The following is a 23,635-nucleotide window of genomic DNA, read 5'->3' as shown; positions in this document are numbered from 1 at the left end:
ATGTAATTATTCCCACCACCTACACACGGATTAGCATGCAAACCGTGTCTGAGGTTTGAAAAATACACGGAGGGATGTGATTTAGTGCAAGGGCAGGTCTGGTCCTCCGAGGCAGGCAGGCAGGCAGGCGCCGCTCGATGCGGGGCCGGGGCGGACCTCGCAGCCGCGCAGCGGACGGCCGCTGCCGCTCCGAAATAGTGCTTTTAAACGCACGCGTACAGTTGCGAAGACACACAAATTTTCGCACCCACCGAGCTTTCTAGCTAGGCTTTAGCAGGAGGACGCTTATCTCCACCGAACAAACTCCTCGAGTGATGGGAATGTTCTCGGGATGTTATCTTGTCCTCTGTGGAAATGAGATAGCCGGCCACCTTTTATCGCCACCCTCAGACTCTGGAGGGCCCCTGACCATTACAGCAACAAGGACCACTAGGCTGCCAGGGGACGCTAACCAACTGGCAGATTGAAAAAAAAAAAAGAGAAGAAAAAAAAATCAAATAAATTAGACTGCCAGGGAATTGGAAGTACTGCAAGCGGAATGACTGACAGGAGATTGGAAGGAGTCTTATAGTTTGGGCGTAGTAGCCACAGGAGTCAACTCGAAGGCTGTTTTTGGACTTAACAGTCGCTATTTGGAAAGTGTGCTGAATGTTTGAGCAAATGTTAGACATGAGGGAGAAAAGTCGCGGCGCCTTGAGTTCTCATTAAAAAACATATAAGTGGGGAGGGGAGGGGGGGGGGGCAAAATCAAGGAAGCTAGACATTAGCCGTAATTGGCGAAAGAATAAACAGAAAGACAAAATCTCAGAGACGTGTGATTTGACTGCAAGCATCTCCATAGCAACTCCCTTTCAAGTCACATCTTTAATGAATAGGTAATGGACAAAATGAAAAATGCACAACTTCATGATGTCAGAACGCACGCCAAAACTGGCACAAAGATGTAAAAAAAAAAAAAAAAAAAAAAAGGAGAAGGGAGGGGGGGGCGGATTTTTGTTTGACAAAAAATGATTTTGTGGCAATCAAGAGAATATGTCAAAACAGCACGGCATCCTTTTGGAGAAGGAAACACACGCGTACACACAAAGCGCCATGGCAACACAAATCTTCCTTCTGTTGCTGCTATTTTGACTGTCTGGCAAATCCACCTCTTGTTTTCAAAGCTTTTTTTTTTTTTTTTTTTTTTTTTTTTGCCTCTAACAGGTGCAAAACCTCTCAACTCAACACATCAAAGAGACACATGCACCTGCGAATAAATCACAGCAAATGGTAGGAATCCAGACTAGGGCCTCCTAACACCAAAGAGGTAGGATTCAAAGTGTCTGAGTTAATATTCATGGAGTGCAAGGCTTTGGTGGTTGAATGCTTGTTTACTGAGATGTGTCTTTTGTCCTTGGGAGAAGGTTTGATATTCCACCAAGCAAGTGTATTTACATATACTTGCGGTCTTGCCTCGACACGATGCGACGCAGATATCTAGCCGAACATGGCACTTACAGAGCACACACACAGACACACGCGCACGCACACAAGCGAAACGCCGGGCTGCTGGTGACTGACGCGCCATTTCAGCGCGCTCTCCTAAGAGTTCTCTGTGAAGTATTAAAAGCCTTCGCTGCTGTTCTGACAGAGCTAATGGGGGTTCCTGATTATGAAGTGCTGGTGGCTTCTGTGCGGAGGAGTTGCTCAAGTCGTGGCAAGTCCTGAGGAAAGTGGCGTCTGTGCGAACTGCGCCCACGGGGGATAGAGGTGTCAGACAACCAGTCGAGACCAGGCAGGACCAACTGTCAAGCACGAGCACAGGTGTTTTTTTCCATTAACAAGCGCTTTATTTCTTCTCGTCCGCACCGCTGCAGGTCTTTGAAGAGTCTTTTAGGCTGATTGAAACCTGAACCACGCGAAAACAAAATGTGTTTAACACCAGTGCCCGGTGCGGTTCTGTTTCGCTGCAAAGGGTGAAAATGGAGCTTCATTGGTCATTATGATCCCCCTGCTTATACGTTTCATCACATCTGCATGTGTCGCATGATCTCAAAGCGATCAAGGCCTCAGTTTCGCATGAGATGCCTCACGGCTTTCTTGTATGGCTACACAAAAAAAAAAAAAACAAAAAAAAAAAAGAAAAAAAACAAAAACAAACAAAGAAAGATCTACTTCACCATTTAAAAGTATAAATGAACCCCTACAAGGTCGGCACAGGATGAGGATCAGCTAATTACGACAGCTACAATGAAAGCCTGTGAGAAAAACCCATCTCCCCAGTGAGTACTTAAAGAAAAGAAAGCAGCTGGTCAGAATGTTCTCTGGAGAAAACATCAGCTATTGGAGAGAGTGGCCGGGGATACTCTTCACTTAAGTGCTTTTCTCTGAGCAGCGTTCTCTGTCATTCGCTCTCACGCTTCCTCCCCTCTCGCATGGGCTGCACACACACGCATATCCATCCCCTTCATCCCCACGGGTGAAACAAACCCATGCATTGAGTCAAATCAAGCTTAATTTATTTCACATGCTCCAACTTAATGTCTTCATGTTGATACGCCGCGAATAAAAATAGATGGATTCTTTTTCTAATTATTTTCTCTCGCAGAGCATGCACATTACATTACACAGGGGCTTTGGTTGTTACATTTCTCTCACAACTCGACTGTTGAACGACTCCAGCGGGTCCAAATGCGGAACTCGTGTAGAACTGCTGCCCTCTGCTGGCCAACCCATGAATCATGTACAGTGGCGTGACAAAGTTTTGGCCCCTTTCCTGATTTCTTTTTTTCTTTTTTTGCATGTTTGTCAAACTTGGATGTTTCAGATCATCAAACTAATTTAAACAACAGTCGAAGATAACACAAGTAAACACAGACAGTGTAGTGCCAGCGATCATTCCATACGTGAAGATACACAATTCCACAGTGGCTGACACAAATGTATATAATAGGCGTGTATGGGATTTACAAAACAATAGTAATAAAGAAATAAGAGATATATGTGCTAAACACTAAATAATAATGATAAAAAAAAATACTGTGGGTACATTATGTTTTCAAGAACTTGAATAAAAGAGTAGTGTGCGTTTACAGTCAAGCTGCACAGGACAACACTGACTTCATGTGTGAGTGGGTGGTGAAGAGTCCAACCGCTTGAGCAGAATAGCTTGTCATGCAAGAAGAAATCTGAGTCTCTTTTCTGTGGTCAGTCTAACCTGTTGAGATTGGACAGGTTTACATTAGTGATGAAAACCTTCATTTAAAAACTGCATTATGTGTCTACTTCTGTTATGTTTGTCTTATATTTATTTTTTTATTTTTTTGATAATCTGAAACATTTAGGTGTAACAAACATACAAAAAATAAGAAATAGCAACACTTTTTTTCACACCAGTGTAGATGCTTCCCATTAACACATGTTCTTAATGTATGCTGTAAGTAACACTGTGCTCACTGTATTACACACACAGTAAAATTGGCAAAATCTAACATCAAGTGTGCTCATCTAAGATGTTTTGAGGCACCATTAAAAGAGACGCGTTATTGTTGGGAGGCAACAGCATATGGTCGGGTAAGCGACACATAACGTTAGGTGGAGTTAGTGGGGGAACATAATTGTAAAAATGAAAGAAATCTGGAGGTGTTAGTTCAAAAGCAGTGCCTCTAGCTTACATCTGCAGCCTGCTCTTCATCTTTGCTTAAGGCTAGAGGTTTCCCAACATGAGACACCTGAAGAGTTGTATTGTGGGTTTAGTTTGGCAACAGGCTCTGACAAGAAAGGAGTAGATGTGCAAAAAAAAAAAAAATTAGAAGAAGATAAGTCTGATTCTAGTTAGTAAGTGCAAAGCTGAGGAGTGGAGTACTCATGAAGTATTTTAGCCCTTACACCGCAAAGACCCATCTATAATAAACGTAGACATTAGCACAACTGTTGTTTCTACTTCACTAGTCATTTTCTTTAAAATATATTTAGGTTAAATCTTTGAGCGTGGAAATAAAAGAGCCTATAAGAAAAGACACTGCATTATGGGAAATGTAGGCTGTTATGGATATTAGTTTTCAAATAAAGAAATCTTGTTCTCTTCTTTTGACGATTCCTTTTAAATCTGTCTTTTGTGACTTCCCTAATTGAATAAAAATAATGCAATGTCAAACCATTGAAGGGGCTCCTTTAAATGAACGATGGGATTTGAGTGCTCTGTAGTTGTATATAAAATAAATAAATAAAAGTATATTCGCAATTAAGTGCACCGTTATATATAAAAAGAGCATTGTCTTGTAGTACCACTTTCAGTATTACATTGAGTTGATTGTTACTGCCCATCTTTTGTCCTTTCTACTAGGGTTGTTATAGATTCAGCTTCTTCCCGAGTTCTCAAAAGATGAGAAACTTTTAAGTTGTGTTTTAAAGTTCCGTTCTGTATTTGACTCCCCCTGGACTGCCATGTCCTCTGAATGATGCCATCAGTGCCTCAAACGTAGGAGTATCTCATGGCTCGGAGGCTGCCGAGCTGTTGGCTGCAGCCAGGACTTGCATCTGAGTATCTGAGCGCTCAGAGTCGCTTCGTCCGAACCACATGAATGTCTCTCCTGCCCGTGCCATAAGTGCCTCTGCAGACTTCTGCTTGTGGTTGCGGGTGAACCGCCTGGTTGTTGTTGGAACGCCAACAACCTCCTTCACCATGAAGTCAGCCTGGTAGGCCGTGAGATTGCCCCTTGCTACTTCGGTGCCGCTGTCATCTCTGTCTTGGCACAGGCAGAAGTGGGAGTCGTGCTGTCTGCGATCATCAAGAAACCTCCTCCGTCCCACACCCTGGAGTGTAACAACACAGGAAAATATGGTTTGCTTTGAGGCCGGAATGTGGTTGCAGATCTGTAAATTTAAAGTTCAAGTTTGCATGATTCCGCGGTATCTAGTAGTTCACTGGCACATTTCAATTAACCTCTTCCCCTTCATGGCTTGGAAAGAACCGAATGTTGCTGCCACTTCAATGTAAAAATACCAGTGGCCCTCTTTCAAGCCAGTGTTTGGTGTGCTATTATAAAAACAAAGTGGTGCAACATGGCTTCCAAACCCACAATGATTCATAGCTACAGTCATACACAAATGAGAGGATCCCCTCTTCTTTTCCTTTCAGCTGTTCCCTTCGAGGGTCACCATAGTCAATCATCTGCTTCCATCTGGCCCGATCCTCTGTATCCTCTTCTCTCACACCAACTACCTTCATGTCCTCCTTCACCACATCCATAAACCTCCTCTTTGGTCTTCCTCTAGACCTCCTTTCCTGGTAGCTATAACCTAAGCATCCAACATATATCAACTAATACAGGGTTCTTCGACGTTTATCAGGCCAAAGACCCCCAAAGTGGTGGAGAGGTTAAGTAGGGACCCCTTACCTTCCATATTAAACTCGGCCTAGTGCTATTTATAAATACACATTATTATTGTCATTTTGCATTCTGTATTAAGCTATTCAAACAATACACAGATTCAGAAAGTCATTTTTCTTTTTTTTTTACTTCAAACATGTGCAACAGTAGGGTGGCCAACTGCCGTAAACATAACATACCTGACATAGACGTACTTGATGTGCACTGTTAGCTTCTCTTATTTTAATATAAGCAAACGTCTGGGATTCCAACTGGGGACTGAATTGATTCTTGGCCAATTGGAGGGAACAGTTGGAGGGAATTTGACTGTGTTAATATGCAGCGTTGTGATTGGCACAGCAGCAATAGGGGCGGGGCCTACTGTGTACAGGAGGCTTGGTGTGGCGCTCTGTGTGAAACAGCGTACTTTCAGAAGTGCCGACTGAAAGAGAACGTCTTCTGCCTCCATTTATCCCTTTACTAAAATGTGTTGGATTTATGTTAATGTAGACCCAAATAAAAATTATATATATATACATATATATAAATATAATCAACCAAAGATTTTGCAACCTCCCTGTAGTACCTCCTCGGACCTTCTAGGGGTTGCGGACCGCCCGTTGAAGACCTATGGACTAATGTATTTACTATCCTCTCACTAAACACCTTAACCTGGCCTCTCTAACTTTATCTCTGAACCATCTCACATGAGGTGACCCTGATTCCTGATCCCATTCGTCTGAGTTTCACACTACGTACTCACGTGAGAGAAGATGGAGATGTTGTCTTTTAAAGTGTGCTTGTTGTCGTGGTCTGAGAAGGGATACTCTCTGGACTTCTGTAAAACAATCCACAAAGACTATTACCATCAAATAAAGTGGAAAGGCTCACAATCTATTCTTTGCAGAAGTGTTTTGATTGGTAGTAGTTGTGGACATCGAGTAGGGCTCTTTACTATAATTTGAAAAAGATGCCAAGAATTGTTTACTGCACACACACCTGCTGAGCTCGCCTTTTAGGATAGCGCTCAAAGTTGAATGCATGAGGCAGGGCTGACTTCACCTGAGTCAGCATGATCCCAGTGCTGGTGCAGGCCTCACGAGTCTTTGTCTCGTTCTCTGGCAAACCTGGATGAGCAAACTGAGAAGGAAACGACAGAAAAGCAAAAAGTACACGTCCAAGATTTAATGTTATGATTTGTAATTCAATTATGCAACAAGATAAAAAATAATAAATCCCTCACCCATTTGCCAGCATTGCTCGAAGAATAATGCTTTCCACCTTTCACCATTTTAATAAAGTCTGAGAGTCCGCTGTAGAGGTTTTCACAAGCACACACACACACGCACACTGTCCAACTTAACAACTAATGCAAACACTGGTGACTATGGAAACATGCTGCAGACAAACAACCTGAAATCTGATCCCAGTTTGCCATGGTGATGTGGAACTGGAATTCTGACAGCAGGAAGGAAAAAAACAAAAAAAAATAAAAACTAATCAAACACACATTAAATACAATCACAGCCAGTTAAATAATGAATTGTTCTTGTCAAAGTGTTTGCCTTTGCTGAGAAGTTGAGAAATGTGGCAGAGAAACACACACACACACACACACACATACACACACACACAAATAAAACAGTTTCTTTATTTCTTTACAAATGATAAAGATAAAAACAAAACAATACAACTGCATAGAAATCTGGTACTAACTTGTTTTAATTTTAATGAGATTCAAATGTTATTTTAAAACATGTTAAAACATAAGCTTGAAATGTCACTGGTATTCATTTTTTAAAATGTTTAAATGATGTGAACCAGATGAGCAAAATACAAATTGCACAACTGGAATTATTTTAAAAGGTGTCAATAAAGATAAAGTGGTGACTGGAGTTTAACTGAGAAAAGGTGACATGTACAATAACAACAAATAACTACTCTAAGTATGAATGTATAAATGAAACAACAAGAACATTTAGAGAACACAATCACTGGGTAAATTAAAAAAAAAAACAAAAAAACATTTACAGATCAAGCATCTTTTCCGCCATTATCATCTTTCTAGTGTCACATTTAGACAATTAGTTTTGTATCTGGCGCTGAGCCAGAGGAGGAGAGGTGGCGACAGAGAAAGAAAACCTTGATGTCTTCAGGGTCTCAAGAAGATATTAAACCTCTGCTGCGGCTGAGACTTGGCTGAAGTCCGAGCGTCTCTGGTGTATATCTGTTGTGCTGCTCAACCCTGAGGACGAAACAATAAAAAGGGTGGAATGACTGGGATCCTTTCTGTTAGGTTTAACACACAGCTCAAGAGTTTACCACTGCTTTTGTGAAATATTAAGTTCTGAAGCGGGGCTGTGAATTCGCTGTGAAAGCGTTTAGTCCGTCACCTCATTCATTTTACTGTAATATGAAATAAAAAATAAACTTCAACAATTAAAAAATATATATATTGATAGACCTAGTTTAGTCAAAGAGTTCTTAATTTATGTGAAGAAACTTACGTATGGAGTATTTCTTTGCATAACAATGACAGCTGATTTGCTTGCATCATTCAAAGTCTAAACACTGAACATGATCCTCAGTTGTTTTGTTTTTTTTCCATTTAAGATTGGTCAAAAAGTTGCATTTACATGCACATGTCCTGTCCATGCTGGTTTTGAACATATTTGAGGATCACAACGCCTCTCATTTCATAGACACCTGCAGAAAACCCAGCTACTGTGTGTTTACCGCAAGTACTCCAGCCAGCTGATTCAGGATCCAGCAACCAGGATGTTTACATTTGCAACACGTAACCAGGACACTAGAATTCACTGCGTATGTGGGACTATGCATAATCACATTTCTCTGGACATTTACAGTCCCACAGATTTCCATGTTCCATGTAGTTCACACATCTATGCTAATGCGCCTTCTATTGTGTCATGAGATCAAGAGTACACACATTCACCTCCAAAGGCGATGAATAGAAGTCCGGTCCATTATGAACACGCAGAATCTTGCTGCTACATTGGCATGAAAATAATTTTAGACAGAACCACTTGAAGTTGTCTCAGCCGCATTTACCTGGTTTTGATGACCTAACGGAGGGGGTTGTGAACAACACGACTTTGCTTAACCTTGCTAACCTTAACATTACAAGCCCTCCAGGTTATCTGAAAAGGGCTAAATGGGCCTTCTTCAGCACCATTAGCACTTAGTTTATCACTTTCATCGTCAAGTTCCTTTCACCTCTTGGCTTGAGCTTTTTTTATCAAGGGTGTGAAAATGACGGTCTTAATGAAGGCTCTAGGTGAAGCAAAGGTAAATTAAGAGGTATTCTTCATTCCACTCCATTATGTATTAATATTTAGCAGAGAATGCAGACCCTTACTCTGAATGAGCGATGGAGACGTGGAGCCAGTGAAAGATCTCGTCACTATGGGAACGCACTCCTTTCCCGTTTCCCTCTGGAGATGCTTCTTCAGCTGTTTGGCCAAATGTTGCCACCTGGTGAAAATCATCAGTTCCATACAACTTAAAATCCCCATAAAAGTGCAGCTATATTGTTCTTACATTTTCCCCCAAGTCAGACAGAGATCCCTTTACCTTTCCTGCGCGTCGTTGTATTTATTCAGCCTCTCTGCCTCCTCCTGCTTCTCCTCCATCCACCGCTGCAGAAGTCGCTCTTTCTCTCTCTCGGCCCGTTCCAGTGACTCCTTAAGTCTTTTCCGCTCCAAAAGCAGGGCTGCCAACTCCTTGGACTGACACTCTATGGCGAACTCAAATTCTGACAGGCTTGCCTTCAATGTGTTTCTCCCTTTAGCCAGAGTAAGTGCCTCTTGACGGTACTGGGACACACTGGAAGAAAGAAGCAATAAAATGACGATTTATGGGTTTATTGGCCAATGCAGAAGACCGACATGAGGATCTAACTGGATTAAGCTGGAGCTCCTTCTTTAGATGATGTGCGATCAGTGCTGCCAGTTTATGATTTAGATTATACACCGATCAGGCATAACATTATGACCACCTGACAAATATTGTGTAGCTCTGGGCAGAATGGACATGGACATGGGTCTTCTGAGGGCGTCCTGTGGTGTCTGGAAACAGGATGTTGTTAGTGAAGGGTCTTTGGGTCCTATGGGTTGAGGGGAGGCTTGTCCCAGTGCGTCCCACAGATGCTTGATCAGCTTGGGATCTAGTGAATTTGGAGGCCAGGTCAACACCTTGTACTATTTTTCATTTCTTTTTGAGTTCTTCCTAAACTTTTGTGTATGTGTGTCAGGCTGCATCCTGCTGGGGATGGCTGCTGCTCTAACATCCACACCAATGCCAAAAGTCTTAACATGGGATTGTCACAAGATGTTCAGTGTTATTTACTGTCAGTGGTTTTAATGTTGTGACCGGTCGGTGTATATAGAGGCACCTGTACAAAACTAAAAAGGATACCCACATATACTCATCATTTGCTTCCTTTATGTCTAATTGATGGGTTTCACTTAAGGGACATTATGAAAGCTGGGGAGTTTAGTCAGGAAATGTGGCAGAAAAAAGGGTTAAATAATACATTCCAAATAAGTGCTAGCACTCAATGCTTCTCTGTCTTGCAGTGATTCTTATGACTCTGCGTGGCCTGGTCACTTGACACTACCGTGAATGCAAGTACTGCAGCTCAGCTTCTTTCAGACAGAGGACGGTGGTCAGGTCAGAGACAGTCTGGGTCAACTGGGAAGACAAAAGAAAGGACGAATTGTTTGATTAATGAGTCGAAGATTCCCTGAGCTAACCTTCCACTATTTCACACAGACAAAAGGCATGCATTTGAATATCATCATTTAATGCCAGAGGGTTAACTGTTGCTGCTTAAGTAGTTTAATAATAACCTTCCTGTGGAAGGAGGCTCATGTTTTGGTGTTGATCATCAGATTCGTCATTTAACCCACCTTTTCTGACAGGTGTTCACTCTCTTTCAGCTGGAGTTGGAGGAGTCTGGTGTTTCCACCTTGTTCAAAACTGATGAGATAAGAAAAAAAAAACTTTAAAAATTAATGTTTTGAACATATGACAAGAGTTATGTGAAATCTCCGTACCTCTTAGATTTAACATCACCCAAGATCTGTTTGCGAATTTCAAAGCGTTCCTCCAGCTGAGACACTGAAACAAATCAGACAGACGCTTTTAAACTAAGACAGATCGAGACTGGAAATGAGCGAGGAAATGAACGAGTCTTACGGCTTGTGAAAACTCCAACGAAGGGGATCTTCTCTTTGTGGTCCCTCTGTTGCAGTCGAGCGCACACGTGATTTTTCCAGCTGGTCATTTTATTTTATTATTTTTTTAATTAATTTGTTTTACAGCTAAGCTCTTGGTTCTCACTTTATTTTGACGAAATGGTTGTTAAATCGTAGCTATCGCACAGCTCCACAGCCCCTCCCTCTTCAATCAGCAGTTTGGCATTCCTCCTGCTCGACCAACTTCTGACCAGTCTCCTGACAGGATAACGTAGTGTAACACGGTCAGCTCCACAAAGCGGTCAGTGTTTAGCCACGTCCCCTCCAGTACTTCATAAATCATGACATGGTTTATCATCAAAGGATTACCGGTGTATGCGTAAATTCAGCTCCTCCACTCGCAGACTGCAGTTCCTCTAAAACGCCTTTTTATAATTGCCTTGGGTACATTGTAAAAATGGTCTTAAAACCTATTTTATTTCTTGTATTTAGCCCAGCACGAGACGCAGCTCTTATTAAGTGCTTTTAGTGATTTATTGTTTCTAATTGTTTGTTGCTTGATAAGATCAAGTGAAGTTGTTCATTTGAGGTAGTCCAGTGAGCTTATAGCTCCACCATCTGGCCCAGAACTGTCATAATTTTCAGGATTTGTTGCATTGCCTTTGCTGCGATGCTCCTTCTCTGTAATCATATACAAACTCTGGATGTTTTGTCTTCGTGCCGGGACAAATCCTCAATCCTCCCTGGAGTCATCTGGCAGCATTTGGTTGTGGAGAGTAACAAGAACACATGTCTACTTTTATAATTATTTGTGTGCGTGTGTTTTGATGAATTTAGATCAATTCTTCATGTGCAGTTGCTGTTGTCTTGTGTCACTGACAAAGATCCAGATCAGGACTGGAGCTGCATCGGACACACACATAATGAGGTGGATTTATGCAACGATTCAACTGAATCAATTCTATCTTCATTTAAAAATGCAGATCTGGAGAGACATCTGGCAGCATGCATGGCCGACCGAAAGATTAAATGTAAATTTACTGTAGGGTGTCCACTGCCTTGTCTGCGTGTGGTCGAATCAATCACAGTGACCCTGGAAACATATATATACTGTAGTTCTAATGGCAGACATTTGGAAATTCCTAAAGAATTCAGCATCAATCCTAATGTGATTATTTCCAGCACTAAACACTGGAATTAATCTGACACTTCTCTGGCTTAGATTTCTTGTGCCGTGCAGAGGCTGAGTTGCAAGTCTAAAATGTTGCGACATCAGGCCTAAAAAACAGCCAATGGCACTGACAACAAAAGGGCAAACTATAAAACAGACTTCACCACAAATCATGACCAAAGCTGTGTTAGAAAGATGGGATTTAGAAACGTGGAGCAAATTCCAGCTCCCATCACGCACTGACATGAGCAGTTTTTGACTTTAAATCTTTCTTTTAACCTTCATGACTAGAAGTCTTAAATTCATAATTTGAAGCAGTTATTATAGAATTTATTTATATTTTCTGTGAACCCTTTTCAATTTATTTATTTATTTTCTATGGAAAATATAAATAAAATAGCATATGTCTTAACCTTTTTTGCAACTTGTGATTATTTGTACTCTTTATCTGTTGCTGATGCAATTTGTGTGTGATTCAATGTGATTACTTTAACATTTAAGAAACAAAACAGAACAATATAATAGGCTACGGACACAGTTGGACTAATAAATACGTTCATAGCTAACACTTAGGTAAATAACTTGAATGCTACAGCCAGCGAGTCAAAAAATTTCAGAATAAAAGCTCATAGAAGTAACTAGAATGTGCTCAACTTTTCTGTGGAGTACTTCCGGGTCACACCTCTGTCAACATAAGTCGTGGTTTTAGCGGAAGTAGTAACTCGACAACGCTAATATTCTACATTGCAAACTCTTAAGTGATGTTGTTTGCATGTCTTCCTAAATACGGAGACGTTTCCATCTTCGGAATAAAAACAAAACGACTTTTGGGGTTCTTCTTCTTATCGTGTAACCGGAAGTTGTTGTTGGCTGTCTGCTCGCTCAAACGTGACGTTCGTGCTGTAAACAGTAGCTGGATGGACAGAGAAGAAGCTGCAGGCTTGTTTAACTACGACTAATTACCACTACTATGGTTAACACGACAACAGCCTATCGTTTTAATCTCGTTCAGGTTTAATTTAATAACCGTGTTGTATAACTACACTTTCCACGAGTCAGCGTTGCTCTTTCGAGCAGCTAGCTCGTCAAGCTACCACCTTGTCTAGAAATAGCTTTTTATTTGTCATCATAATGACTTATCTCGCTCGTTACTGGGTTAAGGTATAGTTTGATAATGGGTTGTCCGAGCCCTGGAGATGTCATCTAGTAGTTAGCAAACCGTCGGTCTTGTGTCCAGTATGAGTGCATCAGCTGGGTACAGAGAGCCAGGAGTCCCCTTGGATAATGCAAAGGATGAAGTCAGTGGTCCCAGCTGCACAGGAGACAACAGCAAACATGTAAGTAACAGGACTGTCCAAAGGGGGAATTATTATATTACGCGAGGGTGCATGACATGGTTTAATTACTATTGATAAAACCGGTAAATGAGTTGTAACTGTCACCATTACTCTTAAACTTCTTACACATTTAGATGATGAAGAAGATGGAATGATACTTTAATTGTCAGTAGTAGTAACAGCTTCACAACATCGGTTGTTTGTAAAGTTAATAAACTGATCCCCAGTGCCCATGATGTTGTAGGTGGGGAGCTGGACTCTTTGAACATTGTCATCCTGGACAACTCCTCCCACCCACTCCACAATACGCTGGCTAGTACAAACATTACTTTTAGTAACAGACTCTTTCTACCTAAATTCACCACAGAACGCCACATCCTGCCTGTGGACATCAAACTTTATAACTTCTCCCACTGAGTGTTTGTCACTCTTAGCTAAGAGTGGGAAAAAAATATGCTGTGGCAATATGTTGTGATACCTTTTCTTCCGACACAATATCGATTTTGAATGTCTTCTGATGTACATATATACAACTTGTATTTTAAGCTGTATTTAAAATTTCTGAGTGAACTATGTAGAATATTGCAGTGTATCACAATATCATACTATCGCAATAATGTATCGTATCGTGACTCAAGTACCGTGACTCAAGTATCGTGACTCAAGTATCGTGATACATATCATATCGTGAAGTCCATGCCATTACCCACCCCTTCTCATAACTCATAACACTTCAGACTTTCTTCTCTGTTGTTCTGTGATCACTTCTGCACTTCTCAGCTTATATCCTATTTGTATCTGACTCTGTCTCCTTGAAGCTGTAACTTTATGGGAGCAACAGCAACAAAACCATTTCCTTAAAGGATTAATAAAGTATTCTCATTCTGATAAATATACATCAATTCAATCTCTGCGTCATGTACAATATAAATATATTGCGGTATTTCAGACTTCAGCAGCCTTTTCACACTTGTGGGTTGAATCTGTGCTTGAGTCCATTGGTGCAGGCCCTCATGACTGCTGATCAGGTCGTTGTTACATCACTAAAAATTATTCTTTATCTTTTGATATCGTAGGACTCTGCAATATGTTCAGGTGAAAGTGAAATAAAGAGTTGTGCCGTGGTCAAGTACTCTGCCGCCCCACCTCCCACCAGCTATGCCCTCCTGCAGGAGAAGACGGACCTGAAGCTGCCGCCTGCCAACTGGCTGAGAGAAAACCCTCAGCTGGGCAGCGCCGGCACCACTGTACTAGGGTCCAGCAGCAAGAGCAAACCCTTTTCAAGGTATAACACTGTTTATGTTAATTACCAAAACTGTCGACTATGAAACGGCCGATGTTGGTCTCCATCAGAAGATTTACAATCATGCTCTTGTCCAGTCTGATGGAATGATACCAGATGATTTATGCTTGGCTTGCAGTATTTGTATCGGACGTATTGACTACTTAAATACACTTTGCAGAGATTGAACCTGTAAACTGGAAATGCAGATTTGCTAGTTTACAGGACAACATTGTTGGATTTAAATACACACTGTACTATCAACCATGATCCATTATATCTAGTTAAGGTGTGGTTGGATTAACCTTTAGTTTGTTCGCACTTTTCATCCGTGTTTTTACTCTTTCCTACAGTCTGATGTGCTTTGATATAAATTAGCTTCACTGCAAGTAGTATTGCATAAACTTATATGAATAAGTCTAAACTAACACACAAGAATCACTTATATTTAGTATTGGTATAGTTTGAAACATAATCTCCAGTCGGTAATTAGTGATATATAGAATAATTTGACACTAGCTGGGATAATATTGTATTAGAGTTTGTATGAGCAAGCATCATGCTCTATGTGCTGCTTAATTGCAGAAACCTGCTGGACAGATGGCCTCTGAATGCACTCATGAAGACTGATTAGTGCTCACTGGGCTATCCATATTTGGCACAGTGTGTAATGGACTCCATGCAATCTGCCTGTTTTCACTGATGCTACAAAACTATGGTTGAAACCACCGGTAGCCAGATTGCCTCTCACTGAATATATTAAATAGCTAATGATCTTCAATTAGCTGGATTTAAATTGGGGCTATCAGTGGTTGAATTATGTACACAGATTAATCAGCAGAAGTCTGCCCCTACTCTGTTTTCATATCCTTTGTATTTTTGCAGTTTCGGGATGGCCTATGACTTCATCGACTGCATCGGGGATGATGTTGACGTGGTGTCGGACTCAGAGGTCAGTTGTTGCAAATCTGTTTTAGTCTGTAAGTCTGAAACATGCAACACGCAGTGGGTGTTATCATTGCTTTCTGTCGCCTTTAGAACATCAAGAAGCTTTTGAAGATTCCCTACAGCAAGTCCCACGTTAGCATGGCCGTTCACCGCGTGGGGAGGACATTGCTTTTGGATGAGCTGGACATTCAGGAGCTCTTTATGAGATCCTCACAGGTGATTCATGATGATGCTCAATTAATTATTTTTTTTATCTATGTGATAATAACTTAAAAGCATGTGATTTAAGTGATTGTGTTCTATCTGTTATAGACGGGAGATTGGACGTGGCTGAAGGAGTTTTACCAGCGGTTAATAGACCAGAAATGGCAGAGGAAAAAGAAGAGCAAAGAGCACTGGTATCAGAAAGCAATCCTGTCAAAGTTCCTCTACTACAGGTGAGTACAAGCTCAAGTGATTGTTTTTAGCGTGGAAGTTTTATATTAGTTAATTTGATGATGCTGTGATTTCAGTCTTAACGACAATCGTAACTTCTGTGTTTCCTGCAGTATAAACGGTGATGGGGCAGCAGAGCCTGTAGCAGACAACCTGAACGAGAGGGAGGAGGAAAATCAAGCCGAGGAGTTCAGCTCCTCGTGGCCGACGACCTTCACCAGCCCATCTGATGCAGAAGAATCAGATGCTCCCAAAGAGGTAGCAAAGCTATTGGACAGTTATTGACTTATCTCCAGGAGGACAAACGTATTTTAGAAGGAATTAAGGCAGCATTTTTTAGATTTTTGGTAATGGCAGGGGGTCATATTTTGTCACAGCCTTTTGTCATAAAAATAAAACACTGATGTTGTGAAATCTGCAGGAAAATGTTCCTGTGGACAGCAAGTTTGCGCTGGGCCAGGTGACGTCTGTCCCTAAAGAGCAGAACCTCCCTACTCTCTTTAACGAAGGGGAGAACAGTCAGGTAACGCAACCTTTTGACTTTCCTTAACTGGCAGCTAATGCTCGACTTCAACAGACTGTTACATACCCTGATGTCACTCTTGACAGGGTTTAAGAAATGACTTTGTGCGAAACATCATGTGGACGTTTGAGGACATCCACATGCTGGTCGGGTCCAACATGCCTATCTTTGGCGGTGGACGCTATCCTGCCGTCAGTTTGAGACTCAGGTTGGTGTCTGTCTCTCTTTGATAATACAACTTAATGGAATAGAAAGTAACAAGTTGACATAGAGTGTGTCAAACTTTTGATTTACTTCTACTCTCCTCAGGAAGTGAAGAAGTGTAATTCTGGATTCTGCATCCTCATCAGAGTCATTTCTGCTAAATCAAATTGTTAACATCTAACTTTCCCTCTGTGTTTTTCAGGGACAACAATAAACCAATCAACATTTTGACAGGTATAGATTACTGGCTCGACAATCTGATGTGCAATGTCCCAGAACTTGTCATGTGCTTTCACGTCAACGGCATTGTTCAGGTAAATTATAGTTCGCTATTGTCCAGCATTGAATGGTGTCTTTTCATATGTCAGATGGTTGCCATAGTCAATCTTCATAATAGAACATGAGCTATAATTTGTGCTGTGGCCGTTTCTAATGGCAGTAAGTAGTTTTAGTTTGAGTTAAAATCATGCATACCATACCAGTTAATTATACACAATAACAATACATAATAGAAGTTATGCACTTACAGCTCAGGTGCACCACATGGAGTAGATACTCCTGGAGCACCGCTCTGCATATATTGTATATTGATGAGGAAATACATAAAGAGTTGCTATTAGGCTAACTTAGAGCTTGCTAATAGCTAACACGAGCTAGTAGACTCATAAGGTGTCAAATAATAACATATTATGCGTTGACTTGAGAAATGGCAACATTCACTTGAACACCTCCCCAACAGCTACATATGTACTCGATATTATATACCCTTTCTGAATAAAATAGCGAATTGATGACATTAAAAGGGACAAATTACTAGAAAAGATAAATTTTCTCATCCTTTTTGCCGTTACGGTTCTCCCCGCAGAAATACGAGATGATAAAAACAGAAGACATCCCTCATCTCGAGAAGTCAACTTTCTCCACCAGAGTGGTGAAAGACATCGCCCAGAACATCCTCTCCTTCCTCAAGTCCAACTGCACCAAAGAGGGTCACACCTACTGGCTTTTCAAAGGTCGGAAAACGGACGTTTCTTTGGAAGCGCTCTGCGCTTGTCTCTCTCAATATTGTCTAATGGCATGTTTTGAATCCACAGCCAGCGGGAGTGACATCGTGAAGCTTTACGATCTCACCACTCTGTGTGAGGAGGCAGAGGAAGACAAATGTCAGAATCCCTTCACTCTTCCCGTGGCTGTGTTGCTGTACAAGTAAGTGCATGGGAACGCCTCCCAATACAGATGAGTGTTTTGGAGATGTTTTTGCAAATAACAACAGTCATCAGGTTTTTAAACAGAGTGTTATGTCGTTTCTCGCGAAGGAGGAATTGTGCAGAAAAAGAAGAAAGAAAAATTGTCTGTATTTGTGTTTTGCGACAGAGTGGCCAGCAACTTGATGCTGAAAGCGAGGCAAAACCGAAAGCACTATGGCACAATCAGGACCCTGCTCTTAAACTGCGTCAAGCTTCTGGATCAGGAGAGGCATCCTCAGGTACGTGTCGACTCAACAACTTCACTCCTTTCAGAGTCAGAATAATAGGTTCGAATTAAACCTTCAGACTACAGTTAATGGATGAGCTGCCAAGTAAAATGATACAAAAACAACACTTACCAAGAAACCCTCCTTTAAGTAAAAATCTAGGTTTAGGTTGTTAAGATAGGATAATATAAGACAATACTTTATTGATCCCCATTGGGGAAATTCAAATTATATTAATGTATATATATATTTATCTATATTTATACAGTGGAGAAAGTACAAGGTGGATCCACTTGACTGAATCTGAGAGTGTCATACTGTAACTCCGACTCTGAATAGAAGTCGACTCCCGTCCTGATCTCTTCTATCTCCTGTCGGTTCAGATCATCGCCTCAGCCCACTACATGCTGTCAGAGCTGTTCCAGCTCGACGAGCCTCCCGAAGAAGACGGAGGGGAGTCGCTGCGGGCCGGCGGCTCGGAGGACAGCTACAGCGACGAAGACAGGGAGGAAGAAGAGGAGGACCTGACGGAGGACAGCGACGATAACGGCTCCTTCGGTAACTGCTCCAGTCCGCAGGATGACAGTAAAGCGGTGGCTGTGATCCGCTCCGTGGGAGAGCTGTCGGTCCCGGAGAAATACAAATCCACTCACCAGATCAGAGTGAGTCAAAAGGTCCTCCCGCCTCCGCCTGCAAAATGAGAATGAGAGCGACAAATAGGAGCAAGCAGATAAATGTGTTGTATGTAGATGCAAGTTAAGATAATCGTTCCTTTTTTAACTTCTGCAGCCAAGTGGTGCGTTCCCTGTTTCTCAAGACAAAGAGGAGCGATGCAGACACGTCCTGAGCTACGTCCTAAAGGCAAGTTACTGTTTATTTCACATGCTATGCTAAGATGTCATGTGCCTTGCCAAGTTTGTCAAACTCAAAAAGAAGCATCGACTAGTTTACATATCAGAGTCAGCTCTTGGAAGGGAAGAAAAAAATCTTTGGCTGTGCTGTTGAAGAGAAACAAGCTTGTCAGACGTCTCCAGTACGACGCCACTAGTTACTAGCAATATACACATCAATGTTTCAGATAACTGTTGATGGATGAGTTTTAACCAGCTGCCTAGTATTGAAAAGTTACGTGAATGTCATAAAAAATATTGCCCTGGAGTACTCTTTTACTAAATGACTCATATGCGATGAACAGGGGTTGAAGGCAGTGGACGGCAGCATCAAGAAGGAGAGTGACCTCCCAGCCGCGGACCCCAACACACCCATTCCTCTTAAGTATGAGGACAGAAGCGCTAACGGAGCGTGTGCTGCTGAGAAGGGCATCTCTCTCCTGCTCGAAAGAGGTCAGCCTACACTCTTTATTTGACAACCGATGTAAAAGTGATCCCGGAAATCTGGAAGTAAACAAACTTCCCATGTTACTCTGAGGTTCAAATTGTTCCCGGTTTTGCTACGTGTGTGCACACAAGCAGCGGAGCCCTTGCAGGCGGACCAGAAGCACCAGACGCGCTCAGGGATGATCCCGGGCTCCTGGCAGCATCGCATGAAGCTGCAGCTCTTCCTGAAAGCCTCTAAGGCCTACTACGTCCTGTCTGACGCAGCCACCAACCTGCTCAAGTACGGCCGAGCTTTACGCTACATCAAGCTTTCCCTGCAGTGTTATGGTGAGTTTATTTAACAAAGATTCCCGTGCTTTTTAAATAGGATTCTATTGTGCACTTTATAATTCATAGTAAGGTAGTTACATTACATTTCTCCATTTCGGCTGTTTCCTCCAGACGCCTACTGTTCGGTGAGCAGCACGCTGCACCCACAAGTGCTGCAGTTTCACAGCCAGTGCCTGTCTCTGTGTGGGGACATCCAGTTGATGTTGGCCCAGAATGCCAACAACAGAGCAGCTTACCTGGAGGAGTACAGCTACCAGACCAAAGAGGACCAGGAGATCCTGCACAGCCTGCACAGAGAGAGCAGCTGCCAAGGTCTGTGAAAACACAAAACGTCTTTTTCAGCTCCACCAACATCTTAAATATTAAAAGTGCACGCTTTACTCCAGAATGTCCTAAAATCTACTGCCTTTTCTGGTTGTTTTTCAATTATTGATCGTAGTCATTTTTCCGCTGTCCGCTTGCTAGCTTTCAACATGGCGACCGACCTCGCCATGGACCCCGAGTACCAGCTGTTTGTCAGCAGTAAGTGCTACGAGGCGGCGTACGAGCTGCTCGTCTCCGAACCTTTGAAAGACCACACGTCGGACCAGCTGGCTCCGGTTCTGAAGAGGCTGGGAAACATCCGCAACGAGATGGGAGTCTACTACATGAACCAAGCCGCTGCCATGCAGACGGAGAAAGAGGGTGAGCTTTGACACTGTCCATGGCGTGGAATTTCTTCCTTACACAGAAGAATGTCAAAAACAATATCTTTGTAAAAAAAAAAAAAATATGGAGTAACAATTAATAACATTAGCCTCTACTTTTCCCTTCCAGTGAAGAAGTCCGTGTCTGTAGCAGAGCAGGAAATGTGGAAAAAGAGTTTCGCCTTCTTCGAGAAAGGAATGAAAGACTTTGAAGCCATCGGGGACAGCACCAACACGGCCTTACTGCTGTGTAATACCGGCAGGCTGATGAGAATCTGTGCTCAGGCCCACTGCGCCATCGCTGGGGACCAGAGCAGAGGGGAGTTCTCGCCCGAAGAGGCTCTTTACTACAACAAGGTGACCACATATTTTAAGTCTTAAATTCTGCATCGAGTCCGTCTGCAGCGTACTGTTAATACTTTTGTTTTTATTTACCCCAGGCAATTGATTACTACTTGCGGGCTATGAAGTCACTGGCGGGCAGAGAGAGCCACCCAGCAGTGTGGGACAGTGTGAACTGGGAGTTGTCCACCACCTATTTCACCCTGGCTACGCTCCTGCAGGACTACGCCCCACTGTCCAGGAAGGCGCAGGAGCAGGTGGGTTTGTTACATAAGATAGTGAACAAATAGTGTAAATCAAAGTGAAAGTCCTCCATTTTTTCCAATTATTATACACTGATGAGCCATAACATAATGGCCACCTGGTCATAATCCCTGGTCAGGTGAGTAACCCTGATTATGTCGTTGTCATGGCGCCTGTCAGTGGGTGGGAAATATTAGGCCGCAAGCAACACACAATGTAACATCCACATAAATACCAGGAGCCAGATCTCCCAGATGAGCATTACATCATAATGAGATCATCAGTGTTATTCACTCCACTGGTTGGTGGTTTTAATGTTAAGGCTGATTTCGTCTGTTGTTCGGCTTCAGTAACCTCTAGGCGTGTGTCTAAATTTGAAATTATTCATCCCCTGTTTGTTTCTTCCCAGATTGAGCGGGAGGTGACCGAGGCGATGATGAAGTCCCTGAAGTACTGCGACTTGCAGACTGAATCGGCTCGACAGCCGCTCTACCAGTACAGAGCAGCCACCATCCACCACCGCCTGGCCTCTATGTACCACAGCTGCTTTCGCAACCAGGTAAAATGGAAAAAAAAAAAACAATAATATAAAAAATCTTCTCAGTCTCAAACTCTTTGTGCACTAAAGAAAAAGGAAAAACGGACTGACTCTGAATAGATTTTACATGTCTGTATTTGTAACCTACAGCAGTATAACGCACTGATGGGTGTTTTTTGCTGTAATTGTGTGACAGGTGGGAGATGAACACTTGAGGAAGCAGCACCGGAGCCTGGCAGAGCTCCACTACAGCAAGGCCGTGGGCTTATTCCTCAGCCTCAAAGATGCACCCTGCGAGCTGCTCCGCACTCTGCTGGAGAGAGTGGCCTTCGCCGAGTTCACCATGGCAGGTGAGCAACAGCTCGGCCCTGTTTGGTTTTGTTGTAAGAGGAGAGTGGAATTAGGGAACCCAGAAATGTTTCTTTGCAAAGCCTCTTACTGTATTGTTTCACATTGTGTCTAACAGGTCAGAGCAGCAGCGCGGCTAAGCTGAAGAGCCTGACCGGAGCAATAGAGATCATGACAGAAACTCGCTTCGCTTTCCAGATGATTCACAAAGAGCTGCTGCAGGAGCAGACAGAGGTACGTTCCCATGCTCATTCGTCTCTGCAGAGCCTCGTCCAGTCACCGTGTCGCCAACCACGTCTTTTCCTTTTGCTTCCTGTCGTCTAGTTGAGTGAATCGGATGCGGCCGAATCGGCGGAGTCTCCTGACGTTTCCAGTGGCCCCACATCGGGACTGAACCTCGAGGAAGTGATGAAGTTAATAGGCGTGTTTGAGCCGAGTTTCTCCTTCCTGCTGCTGCAGGTGATCAAGCTGATGACAACAATTAAACGCAAACCAAGGTGAGCAACAGTCTTAAGCTCTGTTTAGATCTATCGACACCTGAGCTGTCTGTAGATAAAATATTTAATCCCACGATTTCTGTTGTTAATTCAAATTCATCTAATTTTTTTTTATCTACATCTGCTCAGAGAGCTCCCTGCTCAGTTCATAACTCAGTTTACTCGAGTATGTGCAGATGATGTTGTTCTTGTTGAGAGAATCATCTGGCAGTGTTTTCAACCTGAATCCATTTCTGCTCATTTGTTTATGTCCTGACCACATCATTTTTGTTTATTACAGCAATAAGGACGAGGAGCTGTTGAAAACCTATAAGAATGTATACTCAAAGCTGCTGCGTGCGGAGAAAAACGCGCCTATTCTCAGCCGCGTCGAGCTCTACGTGGAGCTGCTGGAGCAGCTGACGCCTCAAACGAGAAGCGACGAAGCAGGAAAACCTTAACGAGGAGGATCCTCCAGACTCTGACTTCCTGGCTTCGTTCTGGGGAACACTTGACTTTTTCAAAACAATGACTCAAAGCCACAGTTATTAAGATGCACACGCTCAGGCTACACTCTCCTGTTCTGTATTACAGTTTCACCTAATAATTCACCTTCTGCGCCTTTAAAACGAGCCCATCTTTTTCTAACATTTGCATTACAGGTTTTGAAATGTACATTTTTTGTCAAGAGTTGTAAATTGAGAACGTTTCTTTTTCTTATTAAGTAACCATTGGTCAACTACAGAGCTCCTATGTGTAGGATTTGTTTTCAGTTCTACCAAAAACCACCCGCAATCTTTCTAAAAACGCAATGTCATGGAAAATGTTCCTGTGAATTATACACATAGGAGCTTGAAAAGTGATAAATTAGTCATTGATATTAATTGGTGTTTTTGATATTCAATAATACCAACGATGCTGTGAATAAATTAGACTGACCCTTGATTGAAGGATTAAAGGAGAGCAGCTGCGTTATTTGCTTTACACAACAACGGTGTGCAATAGTTCGACAGCATTCAATGCAAACTGTGGAGGCTGTACTTTGTGTGCAGCCCTTAACTGTAATGTATTAATGTGAGTTTATATCAGCATGGTTTGCTGTGAGACGAAATAAAAGGTTTTTAAATTTTATACACTGTTGTGGTTCCTATTCTTTCTCGTAAAATTCTTAAATTTTCACGAGGTTTAAATAACGAATATAAAGTGTGATCAAACATCCTATACTAATGTTTCTCTCAAATTAGGCTAGAAGGTTTTGAAGTGGATTATGCGAGACGGTACCCCGTGATTTCTGGCAGCGGTCCCCTGACGTCGGGGTCGCCAAAGAGGAGGACACGGTGTTTCCAGCGCGGCGTCGGTGAACTGGGTCACCTCGCCGTTAAAGAGCTGTG

The 23,635-nt window shown here is 42.4% G+C and overlaps 3 protein-coding genes across 7 annotated transcripts; 1 reads left to right on the top strand and 2 right to left on the bottom strand.

The window, feature by feature from the left end:
- Nucleotides 1-2,481: 2,481 nt before the first annotated feature.
- Nucleotides 2,482-6,932, bottom strand: tex36 (testis expressed 36). The gene is made up of 4 exons (XM_047602385.1): nucleotides 6,595-6,932; nucleotides 6,351-6,491; nucleotides 6,115-6,189; nucleotides 2,482-4,794 (listed from the first exon to the last, which is right to left on the bottom strand). Exons 1-4 carry the CDS (start codon nucleotides 6,640-6,642, stop codon nucleotides 4,471-4,473), a joined length of 588 nt encoding a protein of 195 aa, XP_047458341.1. The 5' UTR covers nucleotides 6,643-6,932; the 3' UTR covers nucleotides 2,482-4,470.
- A 118-nt stretch (nucleotides 6,933-7,050) lies between these two features.
- si:ch1073-143l10.2 (uncharacterized protein LOC565165 homolog) lies at nucleotides 7,051-10,983 on the bottom strand. 2 transcript variants are annotated; one of them, XM_047602382.1, is made up of 7 exons: nucleotides 10,572-10,975; nucleotides 10,430-10,493; nucleotides 10,283-10,352; nucleotides 9,991-10,064; nucleotides 8,946-9,197; nucleotides 8,731-8,846; nucleotides 7,051-7,596 (listed from the first exon to the last, which is right to left on the bottom strand). In XM_047602382.1, the coding sequence occupies exons 1-7, from the start codon at nucleotides 10,657-10,659 to the stop codon at nucleotides 7,523-7,525; spliced, it is 738 nt and encodes a 245-aa protein (XP_047458338.1). In that variant the 5' UTR covers nucleotides 10,660-10,975; the 3' UTR covers nucleotides 7,051-7,522. The 2 variants fall into 2 exon arrangements, with proteins under 2 accessions (XP_047458338.1, XP_047458339.1); XM_047602383.1 differs by lacking the exon at nucleotides 7,051-7,596 and adding an exon at nucleotides 8,578-8,645 and having other exon boundaries at nucleotides 10,572-10,983.
- Nucleotides 10,984-12,436: 1,453 nt separating this feature from the next.
- On the top strand, nucleotides 12,437-23,375 carry edrf1 (erythroid differentiation regulatory factor 1). Of its 4 annotated transcripts, none has more exons than XM_047602371.1 (25): nucleotides 12,437-13,078; nucleotides 14,155-14,363; nucleotides 15,246-15,312; nucleotides 15,399-15,524; nucleotides 15,621-15,745; nucleotides 15,857-16,001; nucleotides 16,165-16,266; nucleotides 16,353-16,474; nucleotides 16,673-16,784; nucleotides 17,336-17,483; nucleotides 17,565-17,676; nucleotides 17,845-17,956; nucleotides 18,328-18,606; nucleotides 18,734-18,805; nucleotides 19,140-19,287; nucleotides 19,417-19,608; nucleotides 19,723-19,923; nucleotides 20,077-20,295; nucleotides 20,428-20,654; nucleotides 20,738-20,896; nucleotides 21,292-21,441; nucleotides 21,617-21,770; nucleotides 21,887-22,002; nucleotides 22,093-22,265; nucleotides 22,546-23,375. In XM_047602371.1, exons 1-25 carry the CDS (start codon nucleotides 12,980-12,982, stop codon nucleotides 22,703-22,705), a joined length of 3,729 nt encoding a protein of 1,242 aa, XP_047458327.1. In that variant the 5' UTR covers nucleotides 12,437-12,979; the 3' UTR covers nucleotides 22,706-23,375. The 4 variants fall into 4 exon arrangements, with proteins under 4 accessions (XP_047458327.1, XP_047458326.1, XP_047458325.1 ...); XM_047602370.1 differs by having other exon boundaries at nucleotides 19,414-19,608; XM_047602369.1 differs by having other exon boundaries at nucleotides 18,328-18,618.
- Nucleotides 23,376-23,635: the final 260 nt, after the last annotated feature.

The sequence above is a fragment of the Mugil cephalus genome, chromosome 13 (assembly GCF_022458985.1).
Source record: "Mugil cephalus isolate CIBA_MC_2020 chromosome 13, CIBA_Mcephalus_1.1, whole genome shotgun sequence".
Lineage (NCBI taxonomy): Eukaryota > Metazoa > Chordata > Actinopteri > Mugiliformes > Mugilidae > Mugil > Mugil cephalus.
The sequence above is the reverse complement of the archived record's forward strand: the minus strand, read 5'-3'. Positions and strand labels throughout refer to the sequence as shown.

What these genes read in the sequence shown, in the direction of transcription:
- si:ch1073-143l10.2 (XM_047602382.1), bottom strand. Translation starts at nt 10,659, where the DNA reads ATGACCAGCTGGAAAAATCACGTGTGCGCTCGACTGCAACAGAGGGAC. An exon ending in CTGCAGTACTTGCATTCACG is followed by an intron (nt 9,198 to 9,990) that starts GTAGTGTCAAGT and finishes TCTTTCTTCCAG; the next exon opens with TGTGTCCCAGTACCGTCAAG. An exon ending in GTCTCCATCGCTCATTCAGA is followed by an intron (nt 7,597 to 8,730) that starts GTAAGGGTCTGC and finishes TTTCGTCCTCAG; the next exon opens with GGTTGAGCAGCACAACAGAT.
- tex36 (XM_047602385.1), bottom strand. Translation starts at nt 6,642, where the DNA reads ATGGTGAAAGGTGGAAAGCATTATTCTTCGAGCAATGCTGGCAAATGG. An exon ending in CTAAAAGGCGAGCTCAGCAG is followed by an intron (nt 6,190 to 6,350) that starts GTGTGTGTGCAG and finishes ATTGTTTTACAG; the next exon opens with AAGTCCAGAGAGTATCCCTT. An exon ending in ACATCTCCATCTTCTCTCAC is followed by an intron (nt 4,795 to 6,114) that starts GTGAGTACGTAG and finishes GTTACACTCCAG; the next exon opens with GGTGTGGGACGGAGGAGGTT.
- edrf1 (XM_047602368.1), top strand. Translation starts at nt 12,980, where the DNA reads ATGAGTGCATCAGCTGGGTACAGAGAGCCAGGAGTCCCCTTGGATAAT. An exon ending in TCAAAGTTCCTCTACTACAG is followed by an intron (nt 15,746 to 15,856) that starts GTGAGTACAAGC and finishes TGTTTCCTGCAG; the next exon opens with TATAAACGGTGATGGGGCAG. An exon ending in TGCTGCAGGAGCAGACAGAG is followed by an intron (nt 22,003 to 22,092) that starts GTACGTTCCCAT and finishes CCTGTCGTCTAG; the next exon opens with TTGAGTGAATCGGATGCGGC.